Source organism: Danio rerio, chromosome 12, assembly GCF_052040795.2.
Source record: "Danio rerio strain M-AB ecotype USA chromosome 12, GRCz13ab, whole genome shotgun sequence".
Classification (NCBI taxonomy): domain Eukaryota; kingdom Metazoa; phylum Chordata; class Actinopteri; order Cypriniformes; family Danionidae; genus Danio; species Danio rerio.
Genome location: NC_141032.1, coordinates 17190557 through 17208056, shown reverse-complemented (window position 1 = coordinate 17208056; position 17500 = coordinate 17190557). Strand labels below are relative to the sequence as shown.

The 17500-nt window shown below is 41.7% G+C and overlaps 1 protein-coding gene and 1 long non-coding RNA gene across 2 annotated transcripts; both read right to left on the bottom strand.

Annotated features, from left to right (window-relative positions):
• Positions 1-2795: 2795 nt before the first annotated feature.
• LOC147841337 (uncharacterized) lies at positions 2796-11060 on the bottom strand. The gene is made up of 3 exons (XR_015504004.1): positions 9803-11060; positions 8047-9722; positions 2796-3586 (listed from the first exon to the last, which is right to left on the bottom strand). It is a non-coding gene; the product is annotated as an uncharacterized LOC147841337 (long non-coding RNA).
• On the bottom strand, positions 4235-7810 carry LOC147834425 (uncharacterized). Its single transcript, XM_087276031.2, has 6 exons — positions 7735-7810; positions 6612-6730; positions 6329-6405; positions 5935-6090; positions 5753-5845; positions 4235-4925 (listed from the first exon to the last, which is right to left on the bottom strand). Exons 4-6 carry the CDS (start codon positions 5941-5943, stop codon positions 4626-4628), a joined length of 402 nt encoding a protein of 133 aa, XP_087132157.1. The 5' UTR covers positions 5944-6090; positions 6329-6405; positions 6612-6730; positions 7735-7810; the 3' UTR covers positions 4235-4625.
• Positions 11061-17500: the final 6440 nt, after the last annotated feature.

Genomic DNA, 17500 nt, shown 5'->3' with positions numbered 1-17500 from the left:
TCTGTGTTAAACTGGTAACCTTACAAACGTTTTGAAAACACTTTTAAGTACTTTATTGTGTTTGTAATATGCCAAAAGGTGCAGAGAAACGTAAAAATTTAATGGATGTATCTGTGGAAATGCAGAACTATGCAGCTTCTGGTAATTCACATCCTGATTCTGAAAATATTGTGGATGTTTTTTGAACTTCTCTCCCTGAAACCCCGACGAAGCCTCTTTCAAAGAAAGGGAAGATGGAAACTAAGGAAGATGTGACCGCAATGCTATCGTCTATTTCATCACTGATCAAGGAGTGCTCTGATTCTCTGGAGAAGTTGGTGAGTTGTAATGCTATAAAAATTGAGGGTCTAAAAAAGACAGTAGACTTTGTCTCCGCTGAAGCCGTGAAAGGAAAAGTCGACAACGTAGCCTTGCGGTTACAACTTGAAGAGCGGCGGATTGACACATGTGAATCACGTTTAGCTGACCTGGAGAGATACACGAGACGCTGGAATCTTCGACTGAGAGGGCTTCCAGAAAAAGAGAAGGAAAACATCAGTGATGAGATCATACACATATGTGAGCAAACACATCCCGAAGGGCAAGGCAAGTTAACTTTTGCTATAGACTCTGTTCACAGATTGGGGAAAAAGCTAAGTCCAAATATCAACAAATCTGCTCCTCGTGCTGTTATTATACAGTTCACTTCACGAGTTATCAGGGATGCTGTGTGGAAGGTAACAAAGTCTTCGTCCTTTCTCAAGGATAATGGGATGCGCTTTCTGGAAGACCTTACTCCATTGGACAGGGAAATGCGGAAAATGTTATGGCCCATGGTAGAAGCCGCGCGTGCTGGTGGAAAATCCGCTTATTATGTGGGCGCTCGCGCTTACATCAATGGGGTTGAGATTCGTCTCCCTCCTTGTATCTGTATTAAATGCTTTCTTTGGGCATACAGTTGCAGACATAATGCCGTAACAGTGTTTTGCTGTCAGTAGCCTATGTTCAGCTAAGCTACGTTTCTTTCTCCTGTTTAAACTGCTCCTTTTTGTGCTCTTTTGCACTTTTATCTATTTTTTTCCTTAACTTGTTCATTATTTCCATTTCTATTATCTTTTTAAATGCCAGGGGTTTAGGAGATTCCATTAAAGGTGCAGTAGGTGATCTGCCAAAATGCTAACCGCTTAGCATATTATCTTTGGACGGTGGGGAGGGACTGTGATTCAAAGTCACACCCCCTGAAATTGCGAGTGCGCAGACCCCGCGTCACAACAGCCGACAGACAACCCACTAGTTCAGGTCATTCACCAGTTAGTTAGTGCCAGCGCCGTGCAGGAATTACATGTATTACTTTGCCACACTTACATGCTATTTCAGAGTGAATATTCAGAGTAGCATGGTAAACAGTAAAACAGTGTTTTGCTGTCAGTAGCCTATGTTCAGCTAAGCTACGTTTCTTTCTCGTGTTTAAACTGCTCCTTTTTGTGCTCTTTTGCACTTTTATCTATTTTTTTCCTTAACCTGTTCATTATTTCCATTTCTATTATCTTTTTAAATGCCAGGAGTTTAGGAGATTCCATTAAAGGTGCAGTAGGTGATCTGCCAAAATGCTAACCGCTTAGCATATTATCTTTGGACGGTGGGGAGGGACTGTGATTCAAAGTCACACCCCCTGAAATTGCGAGTGCGCAGACCCCGCGTCACAACAGCCGACAGACAACCCACTAGTTCAGGTCATTCGCCAGTTAGTTAGTGCCAGCGCCGTGCAGGAATTACATGTATTACTTTGCCACACTTACATGCTATTTCAGAGTGAATATTCAGAGTAGCATGGTAAACAGTAAAACAGTGTTTTGCTGTCAGTAGCCTATGTTCAGCTAAGCTACGTTTCTTTCTCGTGTTTAAACTGCTCCTTTTTGTGCTCTTTTGCACTTTTATCTATTTTTTTCCTTAACTTGTTCATTATTTCCATTTCTATTATCTTTTTAAATGCCAGGGGTTTAGGAGATTCCATTAAAGGTGCAGTAGGTGATCTGCCAAAATGCTAACCGCTTAGCATATTATCTTTGGACGGTGGGGAGGGACTGTGATTCAAAGTCACACCCCCTGAAATTGCGAGTGCGCAGACCCCGCGTCACAACAGCAAACAGACAACACACTAGTTCAGGTCATTCGCCAGTTAGTTAGTGCCAGCGCCGTGCAGGAATTACATGTATTACTTTGCCACACTTACATGCTATTTCAGAGTGAATATTCAGAGTAGCATGGTAAACAGTAAAACAGTGTTTTGCTGTCAGTAGCCTATGTTCAGCTAAGCTACGTTTCTTTCTCGTGTTTAAACTGCTCCTTTTTGTGCTCTTTTGCACTTTTATCTATTTTTTTCCTTAACTTGTTCATTATTTCCATTTCTATTATCTTTTTAAATGCCAGGGGTTTAGGAGATTCCATTAAAGGTGCAGTAGGTGATCTGCCAAAATGCTAACCGCTTAGCATATTATCTTTGGACGGTGGGGAGGGACTGTGATTCAAAGTCACACCCCCTGAAATTGCGAGTGCGCAGACCCCGCGTCACAACAGCCGACAGACAACCCACTAGTTCAGGTCATTCGCCAGTTAGTTAGTGCCAGCGCCGTGCAGGAATTACATGTATTACTTTGCCACACTTACATGCTATTTCAGAGTGAATATTCAGAGTAGCATGGTAAACAGTAAAACAGTGTTTTGCTGTCAGTAGCCTATGTTCAGCTAAGCTACGTTTCTTTCTCGTGTTTAAACTGCTCCTTTTTGTGCTCTTTTGCACTTTTATCTATTTTTTTCCTTAACTTGTTCATTATTTCCATTTCTATTATCTTTTTAAATGTCAGGGGTTTAGGAGATTCCATTAAAGGTGCAGTAGGTGATCTGCCAAAATGCTAACCGCTTAGCATATTATCTTTGGACGGTGGGGAGGGACTGTGATTCAAAGTCACACCCCCTGAAATTGCGAGTGCGCAGACCCCGCGTCACAACAGCCGACAGACAACCCACTAGTTCAGGTCATTCGCCAGTTAGTTAGTGCCAGCGCCGTGCAGGAATTACATGTATTACTTTGCCACACTTACATGCTATTTCAGAGTGAATATTCAGAGTAGCATGGTAAACAGTAAAGGAAGGCTGTCATTGTTCAAAAATGACCCAATGTGAATATAAAAGCAACTTCAGCTCAATAAAGCAGGTTAGGCGGAATATCGCTATTTACTGGTGTTTTGTTGTTAAACTAAATATGAATCAACATTATAGATGCTGTCAAAGAACCTTATAAAACTGAAAATAATCAGATCCATCTTTCATTGGGAGATTTTAGTGGCTGAACAACACGTCTGTGCATAGAAGTCATTCATAACAGAACACGCTTAGCTAACACAATCTAACATAAGCTTAGCCTGACTAAAATAGTTTCAAAACAGAACATTACCTGTCTAACCGTAATAATTTAGGTCTCGTCCTTCTTCCAGCGTGCTAAAGTAACTCCAATACTGATTTAGGATTTTCAAAAGTTTCAATGCAGCATTTGATTTCTCCCGGTCCGTCTTGTGACCGCGCGACCACTTTAAGGGCGAATTATACACTGTAAAAAGTGTTTCATTGGATCAAAGTAAAAAAATTGCGTCAACTTGTTACACCTAATTACTTTACTTTAAATCAACTTAATTTTTTTACTTTAAAAAGAATTAATTCTCTATTACTTAGCCAAAGCAAAAAATCTCTTTGAACCAAATAAAGTTTTTAAGTTTTTTTGAAATCTCAAATTTACTTTATTTACTCTTAATTGTTTTACTTTGTATTAACTTAATTATTTTACTTTACATCAAATCAAATATCCAATCAAATACAATTTAAAATATTAATGTAATATAAAGAAATTGATTTGCTTTTAAAATGTGTAATTTTATCGTTTAAGATGAATGACTCCAAGCATCAAACTATTGACAATTTATTTTGTCAATACCACATTTTTTACAATGTGTAAAGTACAAATACACACTGTCTAACAATGTAAACATAACAAACATGACAATTTATGTCATAAAACATTTCTACAATGTGCATAGCATTTTTATAAAATTATACTGTACAACAGTTTTTAGGATCCATATACAAAGACCCTGGATACAATGTAAGTTCACCATAGGAATCAGTAATCATTGGACACCTTTTCATGAACAGTCAATCAAAACTGACTACACAAAACCTTAAGAATTCTTCTGAGGTTAAAACAAGTTTGGCCCAAAAAATGGCTTAAAATGTGCAGTGTAAAATTAAATACTTTTTAATAACTCTGTAACAAATTAGCCAACTGTTGAAAGAGAAGTCTTCATCTTAATGAAATAGTTTACCGAAAAATTAAACTTCTCTCATAATTGTCATAAAATTTCTCTGAACCTAATTTAATTAAAGTTAAATACTTAGAATAGCTTAAAGATGAGTAAACAATGTATGAACTTTCATGTTTTGGTAAACTATTTAATGCTTTATAATGAAGATGAAGAAATGAAGAAGTCCAACATCTAAAATATATCGCAATCAGAACACTGTAGTTGAGTCAAAGGATACAAGTTATCTCCAGTAGCTTTAAAGAGAGGTTCTGCACTCTTCAGCACATCTGCTTACTCCTGCAGGTTCGGCACCCTTCGGCTCATCTGTCTACTCTCCAAGTCCATGATTATTTTTTGAAAGGTCTCAAAGATATATTTGAGTCCATCGGGATATTTTAAGTTCAGTGCATAAATGAGTCCAAACATCATGGCGCAGGGACATGCAACAGAAGGCAACTCATTTAGTACTTCCACACAGTCAATGACAATCGAAATGTCCAGTGCACGAGTAAGAGCATCACTTTCACGGGTCACAAAAAGTGTCATGGTGTTCTTTTCAAATTCATCCATTGCTTCCTCCCTCTGGTCAGCCTAAAAACATACAAGAAAAAAAAGAGTTAATAAGGGAGTTTGGGGAAAAAAAAAAAAAAACATTTTGTATAAAAAAAAAAAACCCTTCATCTGAAAATTCTTCCAAAATTGAGTAAGCCATTTTGTAGTTAGTCATTATGGTGGTTAATGTAGAGGCCAAATGTCTGTAGCTTGCTTTAATTAAAATATCCTCATTTGTGTAAATAAATGTGTATTTTTTTTTACAAGACAACATTTAAATTTTTGGGTGAGGATGTACTTTTACACCCTCTTTAGCTTCAAAAATGCTTTTAACATTTGTACAAACTAACACTTCTAATGTGATGACCATTGTAGACAACTTTGTTGAGTGCAGTACCACAATTTCCAATCAGAGGCATTCATTAATCTACTCAAATTTGTTCAAAATGCAGTTAAAAAGGGAAAAAATGCTTTTAAGGCAGTAGTTCACATTCAAAATTTAGCTATTATTTACCACCCTTTTGACATTTCAAATCTGAATGAAATACTGTCCTCTGCAGAATTTTGAACAATGTTGATAACAGCCCCTGTTCACACAAACCACGCAAGTGAATAGGGGCTCTTAACAACATTCTTCAAAATATATTATTTTGTGTTCTGTGAAAGAAGTCACACAGGCTGATGTGTAAATGATAACACAATAACTTGAACCACTTTAAAGTAATTTCTTCACCAAATCAGAATTCCCCATGTTTTACTCACCCTTAAGGCTTGAGCAAAGTGGTAAAATTTTGATTTGAAAGTGAAATATAACCAAGTCAAATATGGTTGGAGAAAATTTTAGGAGTTTGCATTGTCAACATTACCTGGTATTCTTCGATCAGACAGCTTGCATCTTCACTAAGGTACATGATCAGGCACTTCAGCAGGCACTGTCTTCTGATGTCTATGTCCAGGCTCTAAAAATGTTTAAGATGTATTGTTTTCATTAAACCAAAACACTATTAATTAATTGCTACAAGCAATTTTGTTTGTATGCAACCAATACCTGATCCATAACTTAAATAGTGTCCTTCGCTTTTTCACGGAGGACTCCACCTTTGCTCCTAATAACCTGGAGAATCTGAGAGATCTGTCTGTCCAAAGAGGCCATAAATCTTAACTGTAAAGGTAAGGTTGTGTTGTGCAAAAATTCGGCATCAATCTGTAAGAAAGAGAAATAGAAAATAGACTTATGAAAAAAGTTACTTTGAGAACTAACAGTAAAAATACATATACACATAAACCATTAAACAATAAAAAAAGTTTAATTAGGTCATCTAAGACATTTTCAAAAACATTAGATGCTACAACCCCATGGTAAAAACTATGGTAAATTCAGAATTAGTCATGTACATTTTAACATTTATCAATAATAAAAAAGTTATTTTTATTTTTTTTACCTCCTCTTGTTGAAACAGTGCTGGCCATCTTTCTTGCAGTTCTTGAGAGTATGATTGTATCATCAGTGCTGCCAGAGCTAACGGAGGTCAGAGCATCATCATTAGACTGGGTCCCATCAATAGTTTGAGCAATGAATGAGTATTTGTCTGGCAAGGAGATAATCTTTAGAGTGTCAAGACTCAGAAGTTCTCCAGTGTTTGTCAAATTTACAAATACATCCCCAAAATCTTTGTCCTGATACTGTAGTCTGACTCTGTCATTTAATTCAAAATCTTTTCTCACCTTTTCAATGAGCGCATCCACTGATTCGGGAATCCCATCTGGCAAAAGCAACTTTCTTGAATCATCTTGACTCACTATCACCAAAAGCTTGGCAGATCTTCCTGACATGCTTAAGGATTCTGGGAAAAAAAAGAAAATTAATAAGATGACATTCAAAACAAATAATAGATAAATGTCAGACCTTTACATGTTCACTACATCTTGTGCACTTTTCTTAGAATATATAAACAATTCTAACCTAGAACATGTACAGTTGAAGTCAGAATTTTTCTCCCCCTTTTGATATTTTCTTTTCTTTTTTAAATATTTCCCAAATTATGTGTAACAGAGCAAGGAAATTTAATGAATAAATGTACAATGTTTGACATGATAAAGTGTTGTTCATGTTCTAGATGTAAAATGTAAAACAAAACAAAATTCTGATGTCCCTTCATAGTTCTTATAGGGTTAAATGCATTTAATGCAGTAATATTTAGATTCAGAAACAGAAGCAATATATTGAAAACATCAGGAAAGCAAACGGCGTTCACTGCTCCTCTACAAGCATTTTGACCGCTACCAGCACCCATACCTTAAGTGCGCGAATAGATGCGCAGCCCCCCGAAAACCACGGCTGCCCTTACCGTGATCTTTCAAAGCACGGCTGGCGTGACCACGTTAAAGAACACGTTATACACACACCATACACGCAAACGGAACGAATATCTTGTGTAATGGCTAAGCTTTGACACTCAATGACAACGTTGAGTCCCATACAAAACGTCTGAAGCGTGCATGCACTTTATACATGGCTGCGCCATGTAAGGTTAAGCTGAGAACATGCATGCTAATGGCGCCGTACGTTAGCGCACAGCATTAACCGAAAGCATTAGCATACCGCAAACAGTCTTTGAAAATACGCTTAAATATCAATCCGTTTTACCTCAAGCAGTTTACTTGTATGACTATTGTTTAATTTTCACTCGGTTTAACATAGTGATGAGGGAAATTTGCAAACCTTTTAGCAGAGCTGGATTGGTCAAACTAGTAATACTTACAGTATGTAAAACAACATAACATTTTTATGAAATCATACATGTACACTGTTGATTATACACCCAAACATATGTTTAAAACTACTTACCAATTTTATTGATTCCCGCTTCACCACGCCGAGCCCATCCATGCGGTGTAAAAAAAAATGGCGGAAACCTGAATGTGGACAGGCAGGACCAGGGATGACGTTTAAAGTCACGTGACAATTGGAAGTAATATGTTTAATTTAATTTAAAGAATTTATTTACTTTACACCAACAAGACTTACTTTTAATTTAAATCAACATAATTGTTTTACATTACACTGATGACTAGACAGAAAATTAAATGTTTTGAGTTAGATCAAGTTAAAAAACTTCTTTAGAGTAATGACATGCCTTGTGCACTTTTTACAGTGTACCCGCGGCTGGCTTTACAGTAATTGGCCTGAGCTTGGCTGTCCTTCGGTGCCTCCGGCTCCGACTCGGCATCTGCGAGCGGCCCGCAGCTCGCTCGCGCATATGCGTTAATGATGCAGACGGGCACGCGCTAATGGCGGATCTTATTTTTGAGAAGATTGAAAACAAAATAGTTTTTTGGCTAAATAAGTATCCATCTGGTATGATTTTGATGAGGGGAGATTTTAATATTGCCCCAGATAATATGTTAGATCGATTGCCACCCAAGAGAACCCCATGCAACAATGTAATGTTAAAAATTTTTACAGCGAAATATTGCCTTATAGATGTATGGAGGCAAAATATCCAGACAAAAAAACTTATACTTGGTGTAATTCTGATTTTTCCTGACAATCAAAAATAGATTTTTGGCTTACATCTAAGAATGTTGAATTTCTGTTGACATAATTCCAACCCCTCTTACTGATCACAAGGCAATTCTACTAAATATACAGATATCCACTTATTATAGTCCGGCAAAGTCTTAGAAACTTAACAACTCCCTATTAAAAATATAATCAGTAAAAAATGAGATTGTACGTCTCATTCTTTATTACTTTAAAAAGGCTTATATAGAAAAAAAAATATTCCATTAATTGGGAAATGTTTAAATTGGATGTGTCTAAATACTTAAGACACTGGTAGTCACCTTGCAAAGGCTTATAAACAACAGGAAGATAAAATTATATTTGACATTACCTCACCCATTTCCAAAGGATTTAGTAACTTTTCAGATATAGATAAAATAAATATGGCAGAATTACAAAGTCAATTAGACAATATATATAAAAGAAAGGCAGAAGAAGCATTTATAAGGTCTAGGAAAAGATGGCTGGAGGAAGGCGAGCATAATACCTCTTATTTCTTTAGACTAGAAAAAAATCAAGCCACATTGAATACTATTCATCAATTAGAAATTTATGGGAAACTATCAGATGATCCTAAAGAGATTTCAAAGTACTGCTCTGCGTATTATAGTAACCAGTATACATCACAATTTGATGATAAAGCCTCTAATGATCTTCTAAATTCAGTGGATGAGATTGAAAAAATTGACAGTATGGATAAAATTATGTGTGATGAACATATTAAATTAGAAGAAGTGATCAACTCGATTCATAATTTGAAAAACAATAAATCTCCAGGTACTGACGGTTTGACATCAGAGTTTTATTAACTATTTGCTGAGCATTTAGCCCCTTTTCTTCTTCTGGTATGTTCTGAAAGTTTATTTAATTCTATTCTTCCAGCTACTATGACTCAAGGATTAATTACCCTTATTCCTAAATCAAGAAAAGATTTGAAAAATATTGACAATTGGCGACCAATTAATCTTTTGAATAATGAATATAAAGTAATTGCTTCTATTCTTGCTAAAAGAATTAAAAAAGTTTAAGACTCAATTATGGATTAAATTCAGTCAGGTTTTATGACTAATAGACATATTTTAAATATAAGATACCGAAATATACGATTGGTGCTAGATATTTTAGATTATTCTTATTTGGTGGATGACAACAGCTTTATTCTATTTTTGGATTACCGTAATGCATTCGATACTGTGGAGCATAGTTTTTGATTCTCTTCTTTAAGGGTTTTTGGTTTTGGTGATTTTTTTTTTTTGCACAGCAGTTAAAACCTCATATAAAAATGCCAATAGTTCAATTAAACTTAAATATGGAACTACTTCTAGATTTGAATTAAAAAGAGGTATTAGACAGGGTTGTCCCATCTCCCCTTAACTTTTTCTACTTGTTACTCAATTATTATCTCTATAGATTAAAAAAAAGTACCCTTAATGGTATCTCAATTGCGAATAGAGAAGTTATTTTAAGTCAGTTAGCTGATGACACAACCCTCTGTTTGAAAAAATAGTGACCGAATTCCAACTGCGATTAAAATAATTAGCAATTTTTCTAGTGCATCTGGTTTGTACTTAAATATTATTAAATGTGAATTGATGGCTGTCAAAGAATGTGATGTTAACAATATATGTAATATTCCTATAAAAGATCGGGTTACATACTTAGGAATTATTATTGTTAAAGACCAATTGAAAAGATGTCCTCTTAATTTTAACCCATTAATTGATAAAAAATCTAAAGTTTAATTTTTGGCTTCTGAGAGACCTCTCCCTTAAGAGGAGAGCTCTTCTTACAAAGGCTGAAGGTATAGCCAGACTGACATATGCCTCTTTATCGTTATATCTTGATAACCACACTAATAAAGATATAGAGAAAATGCTATTTGATTTTCTATGGAAAAATCAAACTCATTATATTAAAAAGACTGTAATTATGAATTTGTATGTGAATGGTGGCCTTAATATCCTAGACTTCACCACAATGAACCACACCTTTAAAGTTAATTGGATTAAACACCATTTAAAAAAAACCTAATTCTATTTGGAATTTTATCCCTCATTATGTCTTTTCAAATATTGGTGGTCTCAATTTTATTTGGATGTGCAATTATAATCTAGATAAAATCCAGTTAAATTATCTGCCTTCCACAGACAAGTGCTCCTATCATGGTCATTAATATATAAGCATAATTTCTCCCCACATCGCTATTTCATTTGGAATAATAGACACATTTTATACAAGTGCAAATTTCTTTTTTTAAAATAATTGGTTTGAAAACAAAATTAATCTAGTTAGACAATTTTATAATAAAGAAGGTGTACTATTTTCTTACGATAAATTCCGCTCTTATTACAAAATCTCAAATACCCAACAACAATTTTCAACTGTTATTAATTCAATTCTTTCAGGGGTCCATATGTTATTTAGAGGTACTAATCAAGTCCATGCTTTTGATGCATCGTCTTTTGATGTCACTAAATCATATATGGGCAAAACCTGTTTTAATATATATATACCAAGAGTAATAATAAAGCTATCCGTACCCTTTTCCAAAGAGAACTTATTGCTGTACCTTATATTTAATCTTATTGGATGTCTTTATTAAAGGATCAACTGATTTGCTGAAAAAAAGTGTGGCTGTTACCACAGAAATACCATGTTAGAAATACAATTAAAGAAATATTGTATAAACTTCTTCACAGATTCTATCCAGCAAAACATTATTTACAAAAATTTAAAAGTGGAATTGATCTAAATTGTATTTTTTGTAATGAATATGAGGAGACTGCATCACACTTATTTTGACATTGCGCATACTCAGTCAACTTATGGAGTGAGGTGCAAAAATTTATTAATAACAAATTACAGTGTTTTAAACCTCTATCATTGTTGTGGGAAAATTTACATTTTTGCATTTCTATGTACCCTATTCAAGAGGAAATATTTTATTTATTTATTTAATTTAATTATTTTGTTAACAAAATTTTACATTCATGTAAATTTACCAATAAGAAACTAAACTTTAAGGTGCTGATGACGGAATTATGCTTACATATTAGTAGTATCAAAGTCATTTCTAAATAAGAAAGCCCTACGCACTTTAAAACTTTGTGAACAATGTATTTATTTGATTTTTACATATGTATATCTGTATTTGATTTATGCTTACCCCCTGGCATGTGTATATATATATATATATATATATATATATATATATATATATATATATATATATATATATATATATATATTTCTTTTTGTATTGTTAAAATGTTAAAGAGAGAGAGGTGAACGCCCTTGACGGCGGAGCTGCCAGGGGGTATGAGGCGATCCCGTCAGTGGAGCGCGCTATCGCGGTCAATCTTTGTCCGCGCGGCGCCTCTACGTGGCGGGGTTTGCCCCGCCTCCCGTCCAAAGCCTGTAGGTTGTCTGCCTCCCTCGGAGCCAGAGCTTATAAGGCTGCGGGCCAGGCTGCTTCTGCTTTGCACGCGATGGCCACCTACCAGCGCTACCAAGCGCAGGCGCTGGCCGAGCTGCACGAGGGCGGGTCCAACCCAAGCTTATTACATGAGCTGCGCACCGCGACCGACTATGCTCTTCGGACTACTAAGTCCGCCGCGTGTGCGCTGGGGAGGACGATGTCCACACTTGTGGTTCAGGAACGCCACCTCTGGCTAAACCTGGCCGATATGCGCGACGTTGACAAAGTTCGCTTTCTTGACTCGCCCATATCCCAGGCTGGCCTGTTCGGCGACACCGTCGGTGAATTCACCCAGGAATTCAAGGCGGTGAAAGAGCAGTCGGATGCGATGGGCAATGTCATCTATCGGCGTGGCCGTAAGCCCGCTCCGCCCGCCGAGCCATACACCTCCGCTGTTCCTCGCCGAGGGCGCCCGCCAACGAGTGCTGCCCCGCCCCCGCCTGCGCCTCCGGCCAAGCGGGCGCGGCGTTCACCTCGAAAGCAGGCAGCCCCTCCTGCCCAGGGCGCCGTTAAGTCCGGTAAACGGACCGCGAAGCGTCCCTGAGACAGGCCATCCGGAGAAGAGGAAACTTGCTCTTTCCCCGCTGGAGGGCGGGGCCCCGATAACAACGGTACTTTTCAGTGCCACCAAAACATCAGTAAAAGAGCACTTTTTCCCTTCCCCGGATGTGACTGCACGAGTTCTGCCAGTCCGGGACGCGCTGCCTTCCGGCTCGCAGACTCTACGTGCTTCGCCAGTGGCTCACGAGCGCTGGGGGGACGGTCTCCCTTCCCTCAGCCCTCCAGCCCCCTCTCCGGAGTCAGGGTGCGGAGCCAGAGCGAATCGCTCTCCTCCAGCTCTTCCGCGGGACCCTCGTGCTTCCCGGATCAGCACACCCACTCCGCGCTGCCCCACCGCTGGTACGTCAGCGATTGTAGCGATGACTCCATTAGCGAGGGCTCTGCCTGCCTGGTTAGCGCGGGCCAGCCCCTCGCGGTGGCTCATACGCACAATCAGACTCGGTTACGCGATTCAGTTCGCGAAACGGCCCCCCAAGTTTACGGGCGTGTATTTCTCCAGGGTCAACCCCCTGTCCGCCCCTGTCTTGCGAGAGGAGATTGCTGCCCTCCTGGCGAAGGGTGCAATCGAGCCGGTTCCTCCAGCCGAGATGGAGAGTGGGTTTTACAGCCCATACTTCATCGTACCCAAAAAGAGCGGTGGGTCACGGCCAATCCTAGATCTGCGCGTTTTGAACCGCTGTCTGCACAAGCTGCCGTTCAGAATGCTCACGCAGAGGCGCATTCTCCAATGCGTTCGTCCTCGGGATTGGTTTGCAGCCATAGACCTGAAGGACGCGTATTTCCATGTCTCCATTCTTCCACGCCACCGCCAATTTCTGCGGTTTGCGTTCGAGGGTCGAGCGTGGCAGTACAAGGTCCTCCCCTTTGGGCTCTCTCTGTCTCCGCGGGTCTTCACCAAACTCGCGGAGGGTGCCCTAGCGCCCCTTCGGCTCGCGGGCATTCGCATACTCGGTTATCTCGACGACTGGCTGATTTTAGCACTCGCGGGAGCAATTGATTATGCACAGGGACGAGGTGCTTCGGCATCTCCGCCTACTGGGGCTTCAGGTCAACCGAGAAAAGAGCAAACTCGCCCCCGTGCAGAGGATATCTTTTCTCGGGATGGAGCTGGACTCGATCACCATGGTAGCGCACCTCTCCGAGGAACGCGCTCGCCTGTTGCTGAACTGTCTGAGGGAGCTCGACAGCAAACTAGTGGTCCCACTGAAGTTCTTTCAGAGGCTCCTGGGGCATATGGCATCCGCAGCCGCCGTCACGCCGCTCGGGTTGCTCCATATGAGACCACTTCAGCACTGGCTTCACGATCGGGTCCCCAGACGCGCATGGCACGCGGGCACACACCGGGTCTCGGTTACTGCGCTGTGTCGCCGCGCCCTCAGCCCTTGGAACGACCCCTCGTTCCTACAGGCCGGTGTGCCTCTAGGACAGGCGTCCAGCCATGTTGTTGTTTCAACAGACGCTTCCAACACGGGTTGGGGGGCCGTGTGTCGCGGGCATGCGGCTGCGGGCCTCTGGAAGGGTGCCCAGCTGCATTGGCATATCAATCGCCTAGAGCTGTTGGCAGTGTTCCTCGCTCTCCACCGCTTTTTACCGGTGCTGGAGCGGCAACACGTGCTGGTCAGGACGGACAGTACGGCGGCGGCGGCGTATATCAACCGCATGGGGGGTATGCGCTCTCGCCGCATGTCTCAGCTCGCCCGCCGTCTGCTCCTCTGGAGTCACCCGCGGCTGAAATCGCTGCGCGCCATTCACGTCCCAGGCACGCTCAATCGTGCAGCCGATGCGCTCTCACGACAGCTGTTACGCCCTGGAGAATGGAGACTCCACCCCGAGTCTGTTCAGCTGATATGGGCGCGATTCGGGGAGGCCCAGATCGATCTGTTTGCTTCCCCCGAGAACGCTCACTGCCAGTTGTTTTTTTCCCTGACCGAGGGCTCTCTCGGCACGGATGCACTGGCCCACAGCTGGCCTCGGGGCATGCGCAAGTATGCGTTTCCCCCAGTGAGCCTGCTCGCGCAGTTTCTGTGCAAGGTCAGGGAGGACGAGGAACAGGTTCTGCTAGTTGCGCCCCTTTGGCCCAACCGGACCTGGATATCAGAGCTCTCACTCCTCGCGACGGCCCTCCCCTGGCGGATCCCTTTGAGAGAGGACCTACTCTCTCAGGGACAGGGCACCATCTGGCACCCTCGCCCCGATCTTTGGAACCTCCACGTGTGGTCCCTAGACGCGAGGAAGACTTGGGTAACCTACCGACTGCGGTGGTTAATACCATCACTCAGGCTAGAGCCCCCTCCACGAGGCGCGCCTACGCCCTGAAGTGGAGTCTATTCACTGAATGGTGCGTCTCTCGCAGAGAAGACCCCCGAAATTGCCAGATTAGTGTTGTGCTCTCTTTCCTTCAAGAGAAGTTAGACAGCAGGCTGTCGCACTCCACTCTCAAGGTTTACGTGGCCGCCATCTCCGCTTATCATAGCGCGGTAGCTGGCGGCACCGTGGGAAAGCATAACCTGGTCATCCAGTTCCTTAGGGGTGCTAGGCGAATTAATCCATCTCGCCCCCCTCTCATGCCCTCTTGGGATCTCGCCCTCGTTCTCACGAGTCTGCGATCCGATCCCTTTGAGCCACTCGAATCAGTATCTCTAAGATTTCTGTCCCTGAAGACAGCTCTGCTGGTTGCGTTGGCCTCCATCAAGAGGGTCGGGGACCTGGAGGCATTTTCGGTCAGTGACTCGTGCCTGGAATTCGGGCCGGATTACTCTCACGTTATCCTGAGACCCCGCCCCGGTTATGTGCCCAAGGTTCCTACCACCCCCTTTAGAGATCAGGTAGTGAACCTGCAAGCGCTGCCCCCGGAGGAGGCAGACCCAGCCCTTTCTTTACTTTGTCCAGTTCGCGCTCTGCGCATTTATGTGGACCGTACTCAGAATTTTAGATCATCTGAGCAGCTCTTTGTCTGTTATGGCGGTCGGCAGCAGGGAAGTGCCGTATCGAAACAAAGATTATCCCACTGGATTGTGGATGCCATTTCACTCGCTTATTCGAGTCGAGGTCAGCCGTGTCCCCCGGGAGTACGTGCACACTCCACTCGGAGCGTTGCATCCTCTTGGGCGCGTGCACGCGGCGCCTCTCTAACAGACATCTGTAGAGCTGCGGGCTGGGCGACACCCAACACATTTGCAAGGTTTTACAATCTGCGAGTGGAGCCGGTTTCCTCAAGGGTATTAGGTAACCCTTTGGTGATTGAGGAGACAACTCGGTAGGGTGTTGAAACACGCTTGCGGCGCCATTCTCCCTAAACACGGAGGTACGTGCGCCTTTTTTATCTGTCAGTAAAGTTCCCCGTCAGGTGAGCCCTGCAGATTCCTCCGTGGCCCCCAGCACTGACTCAGCGGAGGAGTCACTTGCTGGCCCACTACGTTGTAGGTCTGCCCGCTGGTCAGCCCGCGTTTTGGGTATAGGTGCCTGCTATGCGTGATCCCCACTAGGCGATCCCATATGCTTATTCCGCCACGGTTAAGTCCCCCCCCTGGGCGGACCCGTGTCTTCCCTCTCCGCTAACCACTCTTTTGCTATGCGTACTCCCCCTTTTTAGGGCTAGTCCATAGGTAAATTCTGCCATCTATCCCCCCCTTGGGTAACGGATGGCCTCCGCAGCGTCCTCCCTATCGGGATTGCACGCTTCCCAACATACTGTCGTATTTCCTAGAATTATCTAGATGCTCACGACTTCCCAAAAAATATATCTAAATCCGTAAAACTTCTGTTGAAGTAGGATAAATTAGGGCCAGGGACACGTTGGAGGACCGCGCCCCCCATGATGTGGGTGCGTCACGCTTGCTTGACTATCTCCTCATCGGGGGTGTTGGTAAGGTGCAGTCATTATGGCGCTTTCCATATTCTCCCATTCATGGCACTGAAGTTCCCCAACCGAAGGGGAACGTTCGAGGTTACAGAAGTAACCCTTCGTTCCCCGAGGAGGGGAACGGAAGTGCCATATTCCGTCGCCATAATGACTGTCCCTTAGCTGTTTGAAAGTCTCTTCAGCTTAAAAGGATGGCGTCTGCTGGCTTCAGGTGTGCTTATATGCTGAGATAATTGCAGATGTCGCACACCTGCGCAAGCTTACGCTGCCAATTAATTTCATTCATTGGCCCGTTCAATACTCTCCAGATAAGCGGCTTCTGATCCGAATCCTCCCATTCATGGCACTTCCGTTCCCCTCCTCGGGGAACGAAGGGTTACTTCTGTAACCTCGAACGTTTCTTCTTTTTCCTGTTTTTCAGTGGTCGACAACAAACTTTTTGGTGCGTTAATGCCACCTCACTCTAGTAACCAATTAGGCTAACACGAGAAATTTGCTGGATGGAAAGATGTCAGAGGGAGAGGACATCTATATAGTTTACAGTAGTAAAGTCTGAAGTATACTATGGTAATTAATATTAGTTTATGATAGTTACTAATGATACTACATTATGTAGTGTAATTCATTAATGAAGAGTTGTAAATGTATACACAATATAATGCTTATTCCTAAATATTTGCTTTTACTATACATTACTATTGTATTTTACATTTTAAAAACACCTGGTTTTATTGGATAATTAGTTTTTACTGTTTTATATACTATCATTTGTTTCTGTTTGGTACAGAATAGTATTTGGTCACTGTCTGTTAGGTGGCCTTACTGCGTGTTTGGAGTTTGGACTCGCAATTTACATCTTAATCATAAAATACTTCCTCATTCGCTGAGTATTTGTCTCTCCTACTTAGGGTGAACAAACCCTTAATACATTTATACAAACAAAACTGCTTTAAAATGTTCTTCCTCAAGCATCCGCCTGTTGTTTGTAGCTTTAGTCTGCTAGCGCCGCTGGTCAGCTAAAGCTACCGACCTCTTTCATTCACTCATTTTTTGACTTACTGGCCTTGCTCTTCACCCTGTACAATGTTGCTTGTGTGTCTGTCCTTGAGTGCAGGAGAAGCATCGATGGAGGCTTTGGAGTTGGAGCT

Coding starts and splice junctions, on each gene's coding strand:
- LOC147834425 (XM_087276031.2), bottom strand. Junction 4,926..5,752: donor GTCTGATCGAAGAATACCAG/GTAATGTTGACA, acceptor GTATGTTTTTAG/GCTGACCAGAGGGAGGAAGC.